Here is a 15,377-nt window from a genome sequence, read left to right on the forward strand (position 1 = left end):
AAAACTAATTGACTTAAGATAATATAAAGTTCACATTCACATTTTACACTAATAATTAATTTCAAATAAATGGTCAATTGTTTTAAACATGAACTAAAAAATATTTGCAATATCCTATATGGTACCATTAGAAGGTAATATATAATTATTGCCTAGTGTTCTAAAGTTATCAACAACTAATTGACTTAATATTTGGTAATCTTTTTTAAATATATATATATATATATATATATATATATATAAACACGTGGTGGCAATGATAATCTCTACTTTTTAAATAGTTTAAAAAGGAGATGAAAAAAATTGAAAAAGCGAGTCCAAATTAAACACCGCCGGTGGGGCCGAGCGCCACCGCCGACCTGCGGTGGTGGAAACATCCACAAATTCACGGGATTTTTGCCGCCCTTGAATGTTTGTTAGCTGTTAAACGGATTTCAATTTTTTAAATATCAATTTATATTTTAATTAAAATCCAAATTAATATGATGTAAAACTTTAATTTTTCGATTAGACTTTTAATCTTTTAAAAATAAATTAATTTGAACTTTTAATTATAATTCTTTTTAAATCGTCTACCTATATCAATTATAATCGATCATTTTTTTTTTAATTTGATATTTGAAGAAATCTACACATATATAATAATTGATACACTGTGATTTCCAAAAATAATCTTAATTTTTAATATAAAACTTAAATCGATTCAATTATAATAATTTAAGAATTTAATTGAAATAATCATAAATTTATATTTTCCATATGGTAAGAGGGTATCAGTTGATATTTGTTACGTAAATTTAAATTGATTAGAATTTTTTACCACTTTTAAAGTTTACGTGTATAAATGGATATTTATTCATTTATTTATTCATTTGGACAAAAAAGTTCCTATCAGTGGGTCCCGCGTTATAATTCAATGCTATTGCATCGTAGTCGTCCATATCTCCATCACTGCTGATCCGATGGCGTATGTCTCGAGTCAAAGGTCTATCTTGATAGGTATCTTTGACCATGTGGGGAACATGTTTTTTTTTTTCTTTTTTTTTTTAAATTATTATTTTTTTTTTCTTTTTAAATCTTTAATTTGAAAAATATAATTCAAAAATATTATAATTTTCAAACTTTTGACTGGTGCTGCCACCTCCCAATCTTAATTTTCCTCGTTCAATATCTAGTTGCTGTCTTAAATTACCTTCTTACCCTTTTTCTCTTTTTTTTCCTTTTTAAGTTTAATTATTTTATTTTCCCCATTTTTGTAGGGATGCCTCAACCCTAATCAGCATAATAAATTTTGTATTTTTCATAATAATAAATTACATTGCTTTAAACAGAAAAAAAAAAATTACATTGTTAGTTCCCTAATATTAAAAAAAATGTAAATTTGATATCTCAGTTTTAAAAATCTAAATGATTAGCCTTCAAATTTTCAAGAATACGTATATTTAGTCCTTAAATTCTCAAAATATATATTTTTAGTCGTTAAATTTTAAAAATAGATTTAATAGATCCAAATTAAAAAATAATTTTAGGAAGAAAAGATAATTTTTAAAAATTATTCTTTTAATCGAAAATAAAAACATTTCTAAACAAGTATATCTTCTCAGTATCATAATTCAAATATGAGAAGATATTTTCATCTCAATCTCAATGCATTTACAAGAGATTATTAATGTCTTAACCAAAGTGAGTTATTCTACTAAAAATAGAAGTAAGTTTAGGGATAACTTTTTTGTCATATGAAAATGAATAATTATGCTAACATTTCAATTAGAATGTCAACACAATAATATCAAACTCACAATTATGTTCATTAACATTATTTTCAACATAATTAGTAAAGGATGGGATTTTTATTGACCGTTTAGATTATGTTTTATGTTTTCAGATTTCTTCAATGAATCTAATTTTAGCAGTGTTTTTTAAATTGTTTATAGTCACAGATGATGTGATTTAGATAGTGAAAAAAATTTTAGGAAAAAAAACAAAGTTTTTATATTTTAAATGTATTCATATTTTGAATTTGAGATTTTAAAATGAAAAATTCTATTTAAAAAGACTAATTTTTATTTAATAAATATAATATTTTATCTTCTACTCAAATCTTTATAATTAAAATATGCATGATATACTATTTTATAAACTATATGATATTGTAAAATAATTTATACAAAATTTATAATTTATCAAACGTGATATAGTAAAATTACTAATAGTTTATATTCAATCTAATATTTAGTTCATAATTATAACAATTAATTTTATACTTTAGGAATATACGATCAAACAAGTTTGAATAATTGGTGAAATTGGAATCAAATCTCTAAATTTGCTACCAACCACTTTTCTAAAAAAAAAAAATACATGAAATACAACTCTATTTCTATCAAATATTTTTTTCCTTCAAATTTTTATTTTCATACCACCAACCAATACACACCTTAAGATATTACAAAATTTTAGTTTAAAAAATATTTTTAGTCTATGAACTCTCCCATTTTCAAATTTTTAACAATTTAGTCCTTAAATTTTTCATAACTCCATATACTTTACAATTTATAATGATTTAGTCCCTATTGTGTGAAAAGTATTATTACGATTTAATGAATTTTGTTACATGTGTACTTTGATAATTTGATTATAAACTATAAAGACTAAGTCGTCGTACTAAACAACAAACTAAGACTCCATTTGGTTTTTGTTGTTTTTAGTTCTTGAAAATGAAGCCTATAAACACTCATTTCACTTCTAAATTTCTTGCTTTACTATCTATTTTTTACCAATATTGTAAAAAATCAAACCAAGTTTTGACTAAAAAAAGATTATTCAACTATTTTACTTAAGAAAAATGAAAACCATTGGTAAGAAACTAAATGGAAATATGCTTAATTTTCAAACTCCACTCCCTCCCCCCCCCCAAAAAAAAAAAAAAAAAAAAAACTAAGACCCCATCTGGTTTTTAATTTTGGTATTTGAAAATTAAGTCTATTTTCTTTTAAATTCTTACAATGGTAGCATATTCCTTAGATTTTAACTTTTAGCCAAATTTAAAAATAAAAAATAAGTTTTAAAAAATTATTTTTTAGTTTCCAAACATGAGTTGATTTTTAAAATATCGATAAAAATAGATAATAAAGAAAAAAAGTTAGGGGTGGAATATGTGTTTATAGGCTTAAGCTTAACTTTAAAAAATAAAATGGTTACTAAACAAGCCCTAAATTGTTCCATAATAAAATTAACAATTAATTTTGATGAATTTTTTTTTCAAATAAATGATAGGTACTAAATTATTACAAATTTAAAAGTCTAATAAATAAATTACACATGCTAAAATTTAAAGTTTAGATTGTTATAATTTTAAAAATAAATAGATCAAATTATTATAAATTAAAGTTTAAAAATAAACTTTTACCATATGAAAGTTTAGAACCAAAATATTTTTCAACCTACTATATATATATATATAATGTATAATGGCCAATGCTTTTAGATTTGGAATTGCAAATTGGAATTAAGCCATATTTTGAATTAGGTATCAAAAAAATCCATGTGCCTTAAGATGCAAATCTATGTGATATCACACCAAAACTTTGTGAAATACAATACTAAAAAATTATATCAAATTTAAGCATAACTCAAATTGATTTCTTCTTTATGACGCATAAAGAAAATACAACATATTAAATATTATAATTTAAAACAAATCTTATTTTGTGAAGTTCAACTACGAAATATTGAATATTTAAAAACTAAATTAAATTTAATTATAAATTTAGTACGAGAATTTTTTTCATATATTTAACAGATTAAGAAGTTGTGATGGATTCGTGATATTTTAATCACACGTATGATAAATGAATAGACAATAAAAATATGAACTTAAAAAAGTTAAAAGACTTGATAAACACGAAATTGAAAGTTTAAAAATCTACTAAACACAATACTAAAATTAAAGGGAAAAAAAATACATGTTTCGTCCCTTAAGTTTTAGGTGTAGTATCTTTAATACTTCTCTTTTAAAAAGTTACATATTTAGTCAAGTTTTAAGTTTGATTTCAATTTAGTCTCCATATTTCAAATGTCATAGTTTACTCTTGAGATTTGAATTTTGTTTCAATTTAGTCTCTAGGTTTCAAGATCTACCATTTTAACTCTAATTTTTCTATTAAATACTTATTTTTCATCTTCAAGATTAATGTCTATTATTAAATTTTAAATATTTAAAAGAATTATAATTCATTAAGTTTCACTCTTTTTCACCACTATAAAATTTTACTTCATAGTTATTTAAAAATAATTAATCGACATCAACGTTAATGATTGAAAGTAAGTATTCAATAAAATATGAAGGTTATAGGTGAAAATTTTGATACACAAAAATCAAATTGAGATAAAACTCAAAATTCAAAGGTAAAACTGTAACATGTCATGTACAACATGTGAATAAATTGAAACCAAACTCAAAATTTAATAATTTAAGTCCCGTTGGGTAACCATTTTGTTTTTTTTTCTTTTTATTTTTGAAACTTAAGTCTATAGATACTATTTTCACTTCTAAATTTATTCATTTGTTATCTAGTTTTTACCGATTTTTTAAAAAACCAAAACAAAGAACTAAAAAAAAAAGTAGCTTTCAGAAGCTTGTTTTTGTTTTTTTAAATTTGGCTAAGTATTCAACTCTTGCAATTAAGAAATGTACAAATCATTATAAGAAATTAGGAGGAAATAAACTCAAATTTCAAAATAAAAAACAAAAAACAAAATGATTAACAAATGAGACATAAATATGTAACATTTTAAAAGTTAGGAACCAAATAAAAACTAGATCCAAAATCTAATGAAAAAAAAATATTTTTATAAAATAAAAGATCAAATATACAAAATATAAGCACTCAAATGAAAGAATAAAAATGAGAGTTAAATGCAAATCCAATTTTTTTTGAAGTTATATGAATTTATTATCTTTTTTCAAAGAAAAAGAAACAGAAAACCAACAAGAAAAGGGATGAGGAGGATAAAAAGGTCATAAGGAGAGGAATATGCTATTTATGGAGACCATTATTAAATAAAGATACTTTTTGTTAAAAAAAAATATATATGTAATAATAATAAGTCTGTTTGTTTTGGTGAGAACTTTGACCACTGTTCATTGGAGGCTCTCTTTTCTTTCTCCTTCTGTTGCTAACTAATTCTTAATCATTTTCCCTTTGTTTCACTGTTTTTGCTCTCAAAATCTTGCTCAATCCTTCTCCTTCTTCTTCCTCATCTTCTTCTTCTTCGGCTTCAATTCTTTCTCAGAAACCCCAATTTCTTATCCCCTTCATTTCAAATCCGCCGATCTGTTCACTCTTACTTGCACCACTTGCTTTCCTCCAGGTATTGATGATTAACTCTCTGAATTTTGTTTCATATTTTCTTTTGAATTCATCCAAAAGCTTCGTCACTGTTGAATTCTTTCTGAGTTGGCTTCTTTTTCTTTTGTTTGGTTCGGTTTTTCTTGTTTGAAGATGAGATGGAGATGGGGTTTTTTGTTTGTTTTGTAATTGTAACGATTGATTTTGTGTAATCGGGTGAAATGGGTAATGGGTCTTGTCGCCATGGAGATGGGGTTTTGTTTGGTTGATTTTATTTGATAGGATGAAATGGGTAATGGGGTTTCCCCCAAAAGTTAGGGTAATTGAGCTTGTGGGCATGGTTAGAAGTTTGTGATGATTTATATATGGTGCTGCTTTTTCTTGCCATTCTGAAGATGAAAAGATAATGGGTATAGAGCTCTGATGTTTACTCTTTGATTATCTGCTGGAGGAGATTTATTTGGGATTTGCTGAGTTTCTGTTTGATTATTCATGGGGTCTATATGAATTTCTCAGAATTTTCACCTGTTTGAGATGGTAATAGTTGCTAATGTATCACTAAAATTGTTGATTTTTTCATCTCCGTCTTTGGTTTGTATTATGTGTGGAAGATTTCCAGTAAACAAAAAGGGTGATTGAGGGCCCTAACTGGATTTCAACTTCTTTTTGTTTGTTCGTTTCAATCAAGTTCAAAATGTCTAGGCGTCTCATGGTGATAGTTGAATTTGAATGCACCAACAATTTAGCTTTTTTTTTGGGGGGGGTTATTAATTTAGAACTTGGTTGATTTTATGTCTTTTAATTGATGGCTTAGTCCTTTATTTTATTCTTTCTTTTTGTAGGTTGATTAAGAGTAAGAGGCTTGTTCTCATTACTACCATCTTGAGCATAAGATGGGGTGTTTCACAGTTTTAAAGAGCAAGAAGAAAAATCATGCACAGAGTGCTCATGACAAACGCGTTAAGTCTAAAGAAATTGTGCCAACAATGCTGCCTGAACCCCAAATTCATACCCGCACATTGCAATCTGCACCACCAAGTTTTAAGACCAGAGTGAAACCTGTACAACCAGCTAATGGAGCTGCAGGAAGTAGAATACGTACATTGTCTGCTCCATCATCTCTTGATGCAGCAGAACAGGATGCTCTTTCGTCAGTTGAATATGATGAACCAGAAGAGTCAATTGACCGCTTTGGATTCAATAAGGAACAAAGATCTCCAAGTCCTCAACCCCTTCCTCTTCCATCACCTCAGGTTATTGTGTCCCTAAAGAATACTGGAAGCTTTAAGTCAGTGATGTCGTCCGGCCCTCTATATTCTTCTGGACCTTTGCCACTACCACCTGTGGGAGCGGTCAGAAATTTTTCATTTGAAGAAATATCTGCTGCTTGCCATAATTTTTCTGCTGAATCCTGTGTTTCAGAAGGTCTATCTTCTTTAATATATAGGGCTTCTTTTGGAGATGACACTTCAACTTCAAAGAAGTTTGAAGCCACCGTTACTTGCCGTCATCCATCCAATCAGGTGAGATATAGCATCTGGTATACTACTACTTCATGTTTCCATTTTTAGTGGCCTATGTAGTTGATGAAGTCTGACATGCCGCGATCTCTTATTGAGTGATATGGAGAGTTTTGGGAGTTGGTTAGATTTTATTCTTTGTTATGGATGTCTGCTAATCAAACACTTTGGTGTTACCCGTTGGGTTTGAAAATTAGGAAGTGATCCTTTTTATTCTCACACATGTATACACGATTTAGTGCACATGAAAACTCAGGAGTAGCATTGAGTTTTTATCACGTTCATGTGAACTCGAGAAGTATTTTGAACTGTCAGTTTTTGGTTAGGGATAACTTTAGTTGATTTTTATCTCTGTGGTCATGAAGCAACTGAAGATTCTTACGCACCTGCTATTCTATACTCCAGGGTTTCAAGGAATTTGTTTCTGAGGTTAGTACTCTAACATCTTTGCAACATCCAAATCTCTGTAAATTGCTTGGCTTTCATGGCCATGAGGGTTCGGGACAGAGAATGCTAGTGTACGAGAGGCTCTTTCATGGAAGCTTAGATCGTCTATTGTATGGGAGATCAGATGGGCCTCCTATTGATTGGAATACAAGAATAAAGATTGCATTATGTGCTGCACAAGGTCTCACTTTCTTGCATGAAGAAGGACCTTTTCAGGTGAGCATTTAGTGGTCCATTTACTTGTCTTCCTTGCTTCAATCAATACCACTTGAACCTAGAGTTGTGTTTTTCTAACTGATTTTGATTTGGAAGTAATTCAATTGACCAAATAATTATTAATAACATTCCATAGACCCCCTTGCAGCCAAAATACAAAGTCACTCTGAAGAAAAACAACAGAATTTTAAAGCTGAATGTGATATTTATTTGCAGGCAATGTACAATGAATTTTCAACCGCCAACATACAAATTGACAAGGATTTTAGTGCCAAGCTTTCTGGATATGGTTGTGTTGGACAGATTCCTACACCCGAGACAGAGATCTCTAACAATTCAGTGGTGAGTTCTTGATTTTTATATTCATAGTGGAACTTTTTAACGTTGATTTGCCTCATGCGGTAGAGTTTCTGGTATTTTTGATGGTGGTACATGCTATTATCTTGGCCACTTAAACCTTTATTTTTCGTTCAACCAATTTGAATGCAAGGCTGTTGATTGCATTTCATATTTTTACATTTTCAGGGATCGGCATATCTATCAATGGAGACATTGGAGAGGGGGCTGCTTACTCCGAAGAGCAACGTTTGGAGTTTCGGAATTGTTCTTCTAGAATTGCTAACTGGACGAAGAAATCTTGATTCTCGTTACCCAAAAGAAGAGAGGAACTTAGTTAAGTGGAGCAGACCGTTCCTTACCGATGATGGTCGATTGTCATTGATCATGGATCCTCAATTAAAAGGCCGTTACCCGACCAAGGCAGCCAGGACAGTGGCTGACATTGCTCAAAAATGTCTTCAGAAGGATCCCTCAGAAAGACCCACAATGAGAAATGTAGTTGAGCATCTGAAAATCATCCAAAATGTAAAGCAATCGAGCCGATTCCCTCTGCAAGAACCCATTGCTGCATCCCCTGCAAAACAGATGCTAAGATCACCAAGCCTTGATGGAATCATTACACCAGCAGCAGCCAGATTAAGTTTCTCACCTTCTCCACCTTCTGGATTTCACCCATCTCTTTCACCTGGAGGGACAACTTCCTCTCCTAGACCCCCGCCTCGGTTATGTTCAACCCTCTCCTTTGAGGATTTCGATCGACAAGAAAGGCGAAAATCATCCGCATCAGCCCTTCGGAGACCTCGAATCGAAGGATACTAATATTCTAAATTTATTCTATTTGTTTATTATTTATTAAACTTTTCTTCTTTATTTTCTTCTGTGGTCTTTTGGTGATTGATTCAACACAATGTACAGCAGATGGAAAGAGAAAAAAAAAAAAAAACCCCCCATAAATATATGCTTATTTTTGTGTAGATATAGTTCTAACAATGTCATTTAATGTAAATCTATACACTTTCTCCTGCCTGAGTTATAAACTACTCCCTTCGTCAGCCATGGCTTTATTTTTTCCTAAACTATAGAGGAAATTACTTCTGTGATTAAGTTTTGAGCAGGATCAATGTTGAAGCAGATTGAAGATGCCATTCAGTAAAGTCTCAAGCAAGGATGTCAAAAGGTTTTTGGTTGTTGTCTCAATTAGGTTTCCTGAAAAGTTAACTATAGAAGAAGATGGGAACATGTGCCATTCTTTGCTTGCCCGATTGGACCAAGTAAAGGCAATGCTGAGTATTGTAATCTGATTCACATTGTGTCTATCTGGTCCTATAATAAGTTTTCTCAGTCAAGTTATAAATTGAGTTCGTTCCGTTCATAAACAGTTGAAAACGCATTTGATTTAACTAATTTGAGCAAAATTTAGATTTTAAAGATCAAAAGTTTGAATCTCATTTCTACGAAATAAAATAAAAATGATAAATAGACTAAAAAAAGTTCAACGATATTTACCTAAATAGCAAAACATAAGGATGTATTAAAATACGGAATTTTAGAAGGGAAAAACTGAGGTGCCACCTATTTTCTATGCAGCCCAAGCTGTACTCAATGAAAAACTGTCACGTGGTAATTTATTTTATTTTTTATAATATATATATATTTTTTTATTTTTTTGTATGGTAGAGAGGAGGGGGCTCACGAGTATAGTATACCTAATCATTGCTCTTTTTTAAAATAACATAATTCAAAATCCAACTCAAACTTATATGTAATTTAGAACGTAATAAGAAAAACCACACTTCTATATAATCGAAAAAATAGGTGTGATGTTTTTAAGAGTGTCTAATAAATTTACGTGGAATAAAATTTCTCACCATTCAAATTTACATACCTATTTAATACAATTGCTACTTATTTGTGTATCATATTGCAACTATGTATTAAGTCATTAAAATAAGAATGGAATACTTAAAGGAACGGTAAGAGCTTATTAAAGATAAAGAATTAAATCAACATAAGAACAAACAAAAATTAACCATAATGGATTGATATAATAGTAAATAGAGGGACATGACTTTGATAAAAGGCTAAAAAATTATAGGTTCAGTTCATGATGACTACTTACCTAGAATTTAATATGCTATGATCCCGTGAGATTAGTCGAGGTGGAACAAAAATACATGCAACATTCAACGTATTTTGAGGTATTTTATATTTAATGTAGAGGTCTACTTTATATAACATCAAATATGTAATCAATCTGAGTTGATCTAAATCAATAAGATATCAATTAATTGTGGTGGAAGCAAAACTCGAAACTTAGGTATGTTAGATAATGTAATGAATATGGGGTTTCACAAACGCAAAAAACCTTGAGAAAGGAAGCACCAAAAAACATTTGATTGATAGGTACGTGATTCTTCCCACCAAACCCAAAACCCAAAACGCCAAAAAGATCAAAACTTTCTCATTGTATTTCATACAAATGCTCTCCTTCACTTCTCTCTTCTCTCCATCTCAAATCCCCATTTCTATAAAACCCTAATCCTTTTTCCTTCTGAGCCTCGAATCCCTCGCCATATCCCTTCGTCCCGTACCCCTTTCCCTTTCTCTCTCTTTCTCTGCTTCAATTTCTGCTAATGGAGTCGCTTTTGGTTCTCAATTGCACCCCTTGTTCCGGCGACTCTTTCCCTTTGAAACTCAACATGTCTGCTGTTCTTCCTCTCCGCTCCCGCCCCTCTTCGTCTCTGCGGGTCGATCCCTTGATGGGTTTTGGTGCCTGTAAGGTTTCCTTTGTCGCTAACACTTTTCAGCGTAATGGGTTTCTCTCGTCGTATCGAAAGTGTTCGTTGAGTCGACGGGTTCTGGCGTTTGCCGCGTCGCATGAGGAGTCGGTATGCAAAATTCTATTCATTTCTGTCACTGCGTTGAATTGTTGGTGCTGATTGGGATTGGGGTTAGGGTTTAGCATTCTGTAGAATTTGGTATAATTTATGATATTGGCTTGAGGCTATGGGATTTTGTCTCTCTGATTTTGACTCGAGTGATTATTGAATGTTACTTGGAGAATGATGAGGTTTGCGGTTTAGTAATTCATATGTGTATTATGAATTACACTATCGAGCAGTTAAAGTTTTAGCCATTTATATTTATTTAAATTGTCTTATCTCTATGACATGTGATCAGTAATCTAGCGATAGCTACATTGTCCAGCCAAGCTTTGTTGAATAATGATGGCTTTTTTGGCACTCTAGGTTGTTTTTTAAGGCCAATTTTTGCATGAAAGATATGGTATATTCATTCATTTCTCTTGATGGAAGCTCGGCTTCTTACCAGAAATAATAATAGTCAATAATTGCCTGACTGGTTTTCGATATTCAGGTTTTATACATTAGCTGAAAATGCTGGGTGCTTATTTAGTTATAAAATTTTGCTCACATGCTAAACGTGGTGACTGACTTTTCAAGGTGGTATAGTTGATTATATGCGTTGAACGTAGATTGATAGTCCCCTTTGTTTTCCTATTTGAATGACTAGCACTCAGAAACTCAAGGGGAGAAAGACGAAAAAGATTTTAATTTTGATGCGGAAAAGGCACAAGAGTTGTGGAAAAATGCTTTAGATTCCTTCAAAGAACAAGCTCTGAAGATGAAAGCCATTTCAAAGGATGCGTATGATGAATATTCTGAGAAAGCATTAGTTGCTCTGAATGAAACTTCAAAGCTTTTGAAAATTCAAGCTGATAAGGCAAAAGATGATTTGGCTTTAATAGTGCAAGAATTCAGTGAAGAAGGCAAAGAATATATTGCCACTGTCGCAGAGAATTATCCTGAAGAAGTCAAGGAGATTGTGGAAACATTTACTTCTCCAACTGATGACTTAAGTGATATTTCAAAAGTTCATGAATTCTATTATGGGATACCATATGGTATGTATTACCAAACTTTATGTGAGATTTGAATGGAGTAGGGTCAGCTTTGCTTTAGTACAACCATTTATTTCTGCTTCTACTTGAGTAATCCATCCAAGTCAAATTTGAATTTGGAGGGAAAGAAACCTTCAGATAGGATAATTGAAAGGAATTTAATATCTGTATATATTGCAACACTGCCCTTTCAGGATTCTATCTATGACTCGTTTAGTGGATATTATTCAGGTCAATTTATATAGTCCTGTGGGCTCATAAATCTCCTGCTGACCCTTTTCTTAACTCTTTCTTATTTGTTATTGCTAATGGTCTACAGGACTGGTCCTTTCTGTTGGTGGTTTTCTTTCCTTCATGCTAACGGGAAGTCTTGCTGCAATTAGATTTGGAATGATACTTGGTGGTGCGTTGTTGGCCTTGAGTATTTTAAGCTTGCAGGCATACAAAAGAGGACAATCACTTCCACTTGCCCTGAAGGGGCAGGCAGGTCAGTCTGCCATTAATTCAATAACATAACATACATAACATAAATGATTGTCACTCATAGAGCTATTTGTTTGAGTTAACATTTTGGCCTCAATTCTACAGCATTCAAATTTGTTTTAAAATGCATACTTGGCAAGTACTTAACTGTTGTGAATTTCACATGCTTCATTTTCTATCATCTTAAGCTACCATATCTCACTAATGCTGCACACATTTTCTGAGTCGCATTCTTTTTTACTTCATCAGCTTTGAGTCATCTGATCGGTTTTTCAACCTCTTTATTTTCTTAGAAGGAATTTTTAAATGTTTCAAGATTTTTTTGTGTTACAGTGATTGCAAGTATTCTATTTCTTAGAGAGTTGCGCATGGTGTTTCAGGTGAGAACCCTGGATACTAACTAAAGATTATTTTACGTCAGTTTTTGAACCTACAGAATTAGAATTCTTTTCTGATTCTTTGTTTTTGTTTTTTTCTCATCTTTTCTGCTTCTTTCTCAATGCAGAGACCATCATTTGTTAGTCTTGTGACAACTTTGATCAGGTTTATATCTTTTCTTACTTCATTCTTCTCATGTTCATTATTTGCTTCTTCTGTGGATGGATGGCGAAAAGTCGGTTTGGCTACTTTGCAATAATCCAATTTATTCTTCATTGCTTATATCTTAGCATGTAGTGTAAAATCCCCAAGGTAAAGCCTCTGCATTTATATTTATTCAGCACCAAAGGACTTGACCTTTGGCAGTTAGATTCACTAATATTCTTAACCTAATATTCTTAACCTTTCTGCTGATAAATCAAATGTATACATTACTTTTTACACTTTTATTTTCTGTTTTTCCCTTTTAATTTTTCATCAAAAACAAACTTTTATACTGCCCGCATCCTGCCTACCCTGCATTGATTTAGTCAGCCGTTGTTGCTGTATCCACTTTGAAGGGTTTGTTAGCTGACTTTTTCTTTTTTGTGCAGTGCAACTATGGTCTCATTATATGTCTATAGGATCGCGCTGGACGCTCGCATCAAAAAGGGAAAAGATTTTAGGACTGAATGAAAACTAGTCAGGTGTGCTACTTTTTATGCATGTATGAATACTCCCAAGTTGATGGGTGGAAGGTCATTAGATAAAGGCAGTTGCCACAGTCTATCTAGATATTCGCGGCCGATTGATTTTAATGGAGGAAGTTCTCTGAATTTCTGTCCTGATTCAAATTTTCTTTTTACTTGTAGGAGAAATTCTGCCAAATCTCCATATCATCTTCACAATCTGAAAACCATAATTAGCTTACTTGAAGAGAATAGTTTCTGCTGGTTCAGTGAAAAAAGGAAAAAAAACAACCCTTGGAGAGAAATGTTATGATGCCAAGGCTAAGAGTTACTTCTCCAAGTCCTAGGAAGTAGACTATGAAGTTGAAGTTGGTGGGAAAAGGGGTATGGAAATTTGGATCATGATTCAGTTTGATGGTAGGGTAGCTGGCAACCTTTGTTCGACTTTTACTTAATATGTAGACAGCTAGCTGGTTTAAGAGCATCAAAGAAATGGATTTAGTTCTTTTTTTTTTCTTCTCGTTTTTTGGGGTTCATTTTTCTCTTTTATTGAGTAGCGACAACCATGTGAAGGAGCTAGACTGAGTGGAAGAGATGTGGCCAAATCGTTGGAAAAAAACTGGCAACTCCCAAGTCCCAAATAATTTGAATGTGTTTCAGTTTTGTCGACACCAATTGTACTAAAAATAATTGTATAACTGTTGAGAGAAATGAATCATCATATGATTTGATGTGGTTTCTAATTTTGTTGGTTTCACACTATTGGATCTCACCTATACTCACAAGGATGAAAATATTGATTTAACTTGATTTACAGATATTATCGATGTATATTTATTTGAATATCGAGGAATCACGGATGTAGAAATTTATAAAATATATTTTATTATTATTATTTTTAAATGAAATTTCAAAATAAACGTGTGTAAGTAATTGATTTTAAGCATATAAATCAATTATTAGAAGCCACATATAATTAATAATGAAATAATAGACAATAATGAAAGATTACAAAATGAATATATGAATATGAAGTGAATGTGTCTAGGTCATATGGATAGAATGTTAAATACAGTATCCGATGGTTAGATAATGACCTAGGAGATATTAGCTTAACATTTGCTCAATTTATTTGATAGTGATAATCTTGCTTCGAGTCATGGTATGTTTAAAATTTCTAATATAATTGGATATATGTTATGCAAAAGTACCAATGCTGTTATGTTGGCTGCAATGGTTTCAATAGGAGACTTTGGATCAAACCATATTCGATCTAATGAGTATACTTTGAAGAATGTAGATAATGTAGAGGTTCTAAAAGTGAGTTTTCATCGCTTTCACGAGTAAGTCGTGCTCTTGTGTATAGATCAATATGTTATGCCTATCACTATAATCATAAGAACCATAGTCACTTGAATGATTATAGTTACTATTGCAATGACCATAATTACTAGTATATTGTCCATGTCTATAACTAACTAATCTCATTCTCTCCATGTGAAACAAGTGAGTCTTATCAACTTGACTATCATTAGTTGTGGATCTTGTATTGATGCAAGGTTTTCATATTACTTCAATTTTTGGTCCACCAGCTCTATGATCATGATCGGGGTCTTGTCTGGCATGTATAAATTGAGATTCTCCTGTAAAGAGACTTAGTCCTTTATGTTGTTAACTTCCTCCAACATTAACTTACTTGATCGCCTCAACTATGATTACGAAAGTTTTGCATGGTAAAAAATGAAGAAAAAATCATATCAATTTAATTTTGATGAGAAATGAAGTGAAAATTTAATAGAAAAATAAAACATAAATATAAGTCCTTTTTATTTCAAATTTATTTCTTAGAAATGAAGGTTAGGTGGTAAAAAGAAACAAAATTTAAATGGTTAGCAACTTAAAACATCGTTATATATATTTATATATATATATATATTGTATTTGTCAACATTGACAATATTTTGTAGATATATTGAGGGAAAAAAAATGTTACCTCTTATATTTCTATTGGTTCCACAAATTTAGCGATATTTCAACAGCCAAAATATCCCAATTT

The 15,377-nt window shown here is 31.1% G+C and overlaps 2 protein-coding genes across 2 annotated transcripts; both read left to right on the plus strand.

The window, feature by feature from the left end:
* The first annotated feature begins 5,070 nt into the window (after positions 1-5,070).
* LOC120074485 (putative serine/threonine-protein kinase PBL1) lies at positions 5,071-8,925 on the plus strand. The gene is made up of 5 exons (XM_039027619.2): positions 5,071-5,373; positions 6,194-6,874; positions 7,277-7,534; positions 7,751-7,876; positions 8,060-8,925. The coding sequence occupies exons 2-5, from the start codon at positions 6,245-6,247 to the stop codon at positions 8,690-8,692; spliced, it is 1,647 nt and encodes a 548-aa protein (XP_038883547.1). The 5' UTR covers positions 5,071-5,373; positions 6,194-6,244; the 3' UTR covers positions 8,693-8,925.
* A 1,204-nt stretch (positions 8,926-10,129) lies between these two features.
* On the plus strand, positions 10,130-14,064 carry LOC120074595 (Transmembrane proteins 14C). The gene is made up of 7 exons (XM_039027757.2): positions 10,130-10,761; positions 11,405-11,795; positions 12,112-12,279; positions 12,609-12,655; positions 12,781-12,818; positions 13,247-13,339; positions 13,505-14,064. The coding sequence occupies exons 1-6, from the start codon at positions 10,507-10,509 to the stop codon at positions 13,326-13,328; spliced, it is 981 nt and encodes a 326-aa protein (XP_038883685.1). The 5' UTR covers positions 10,130-10,506; the 3' UTR covers positions 13,329-13,339; positions 13,505-14,064.
* The last annotated feature ends 1,313 nt before the right edge of the window (positions 14,065-15,377 follow it).

The sequence above is a fragment of the Benincasa hispida genome, chromosome 3 (assembly GCF_027475165.1).
Source record: "Benincasa hispida cultivar pf3 chromosome 3, pf3_genome.v1.1, whole genome shotgun sequence".
NCBI lineage: Eukaryota > Viridiplantae > Streptophyta > Magnoliopsida > Cucurbitales > Cucurbitaceae > Benincasa > Benincasa hispida.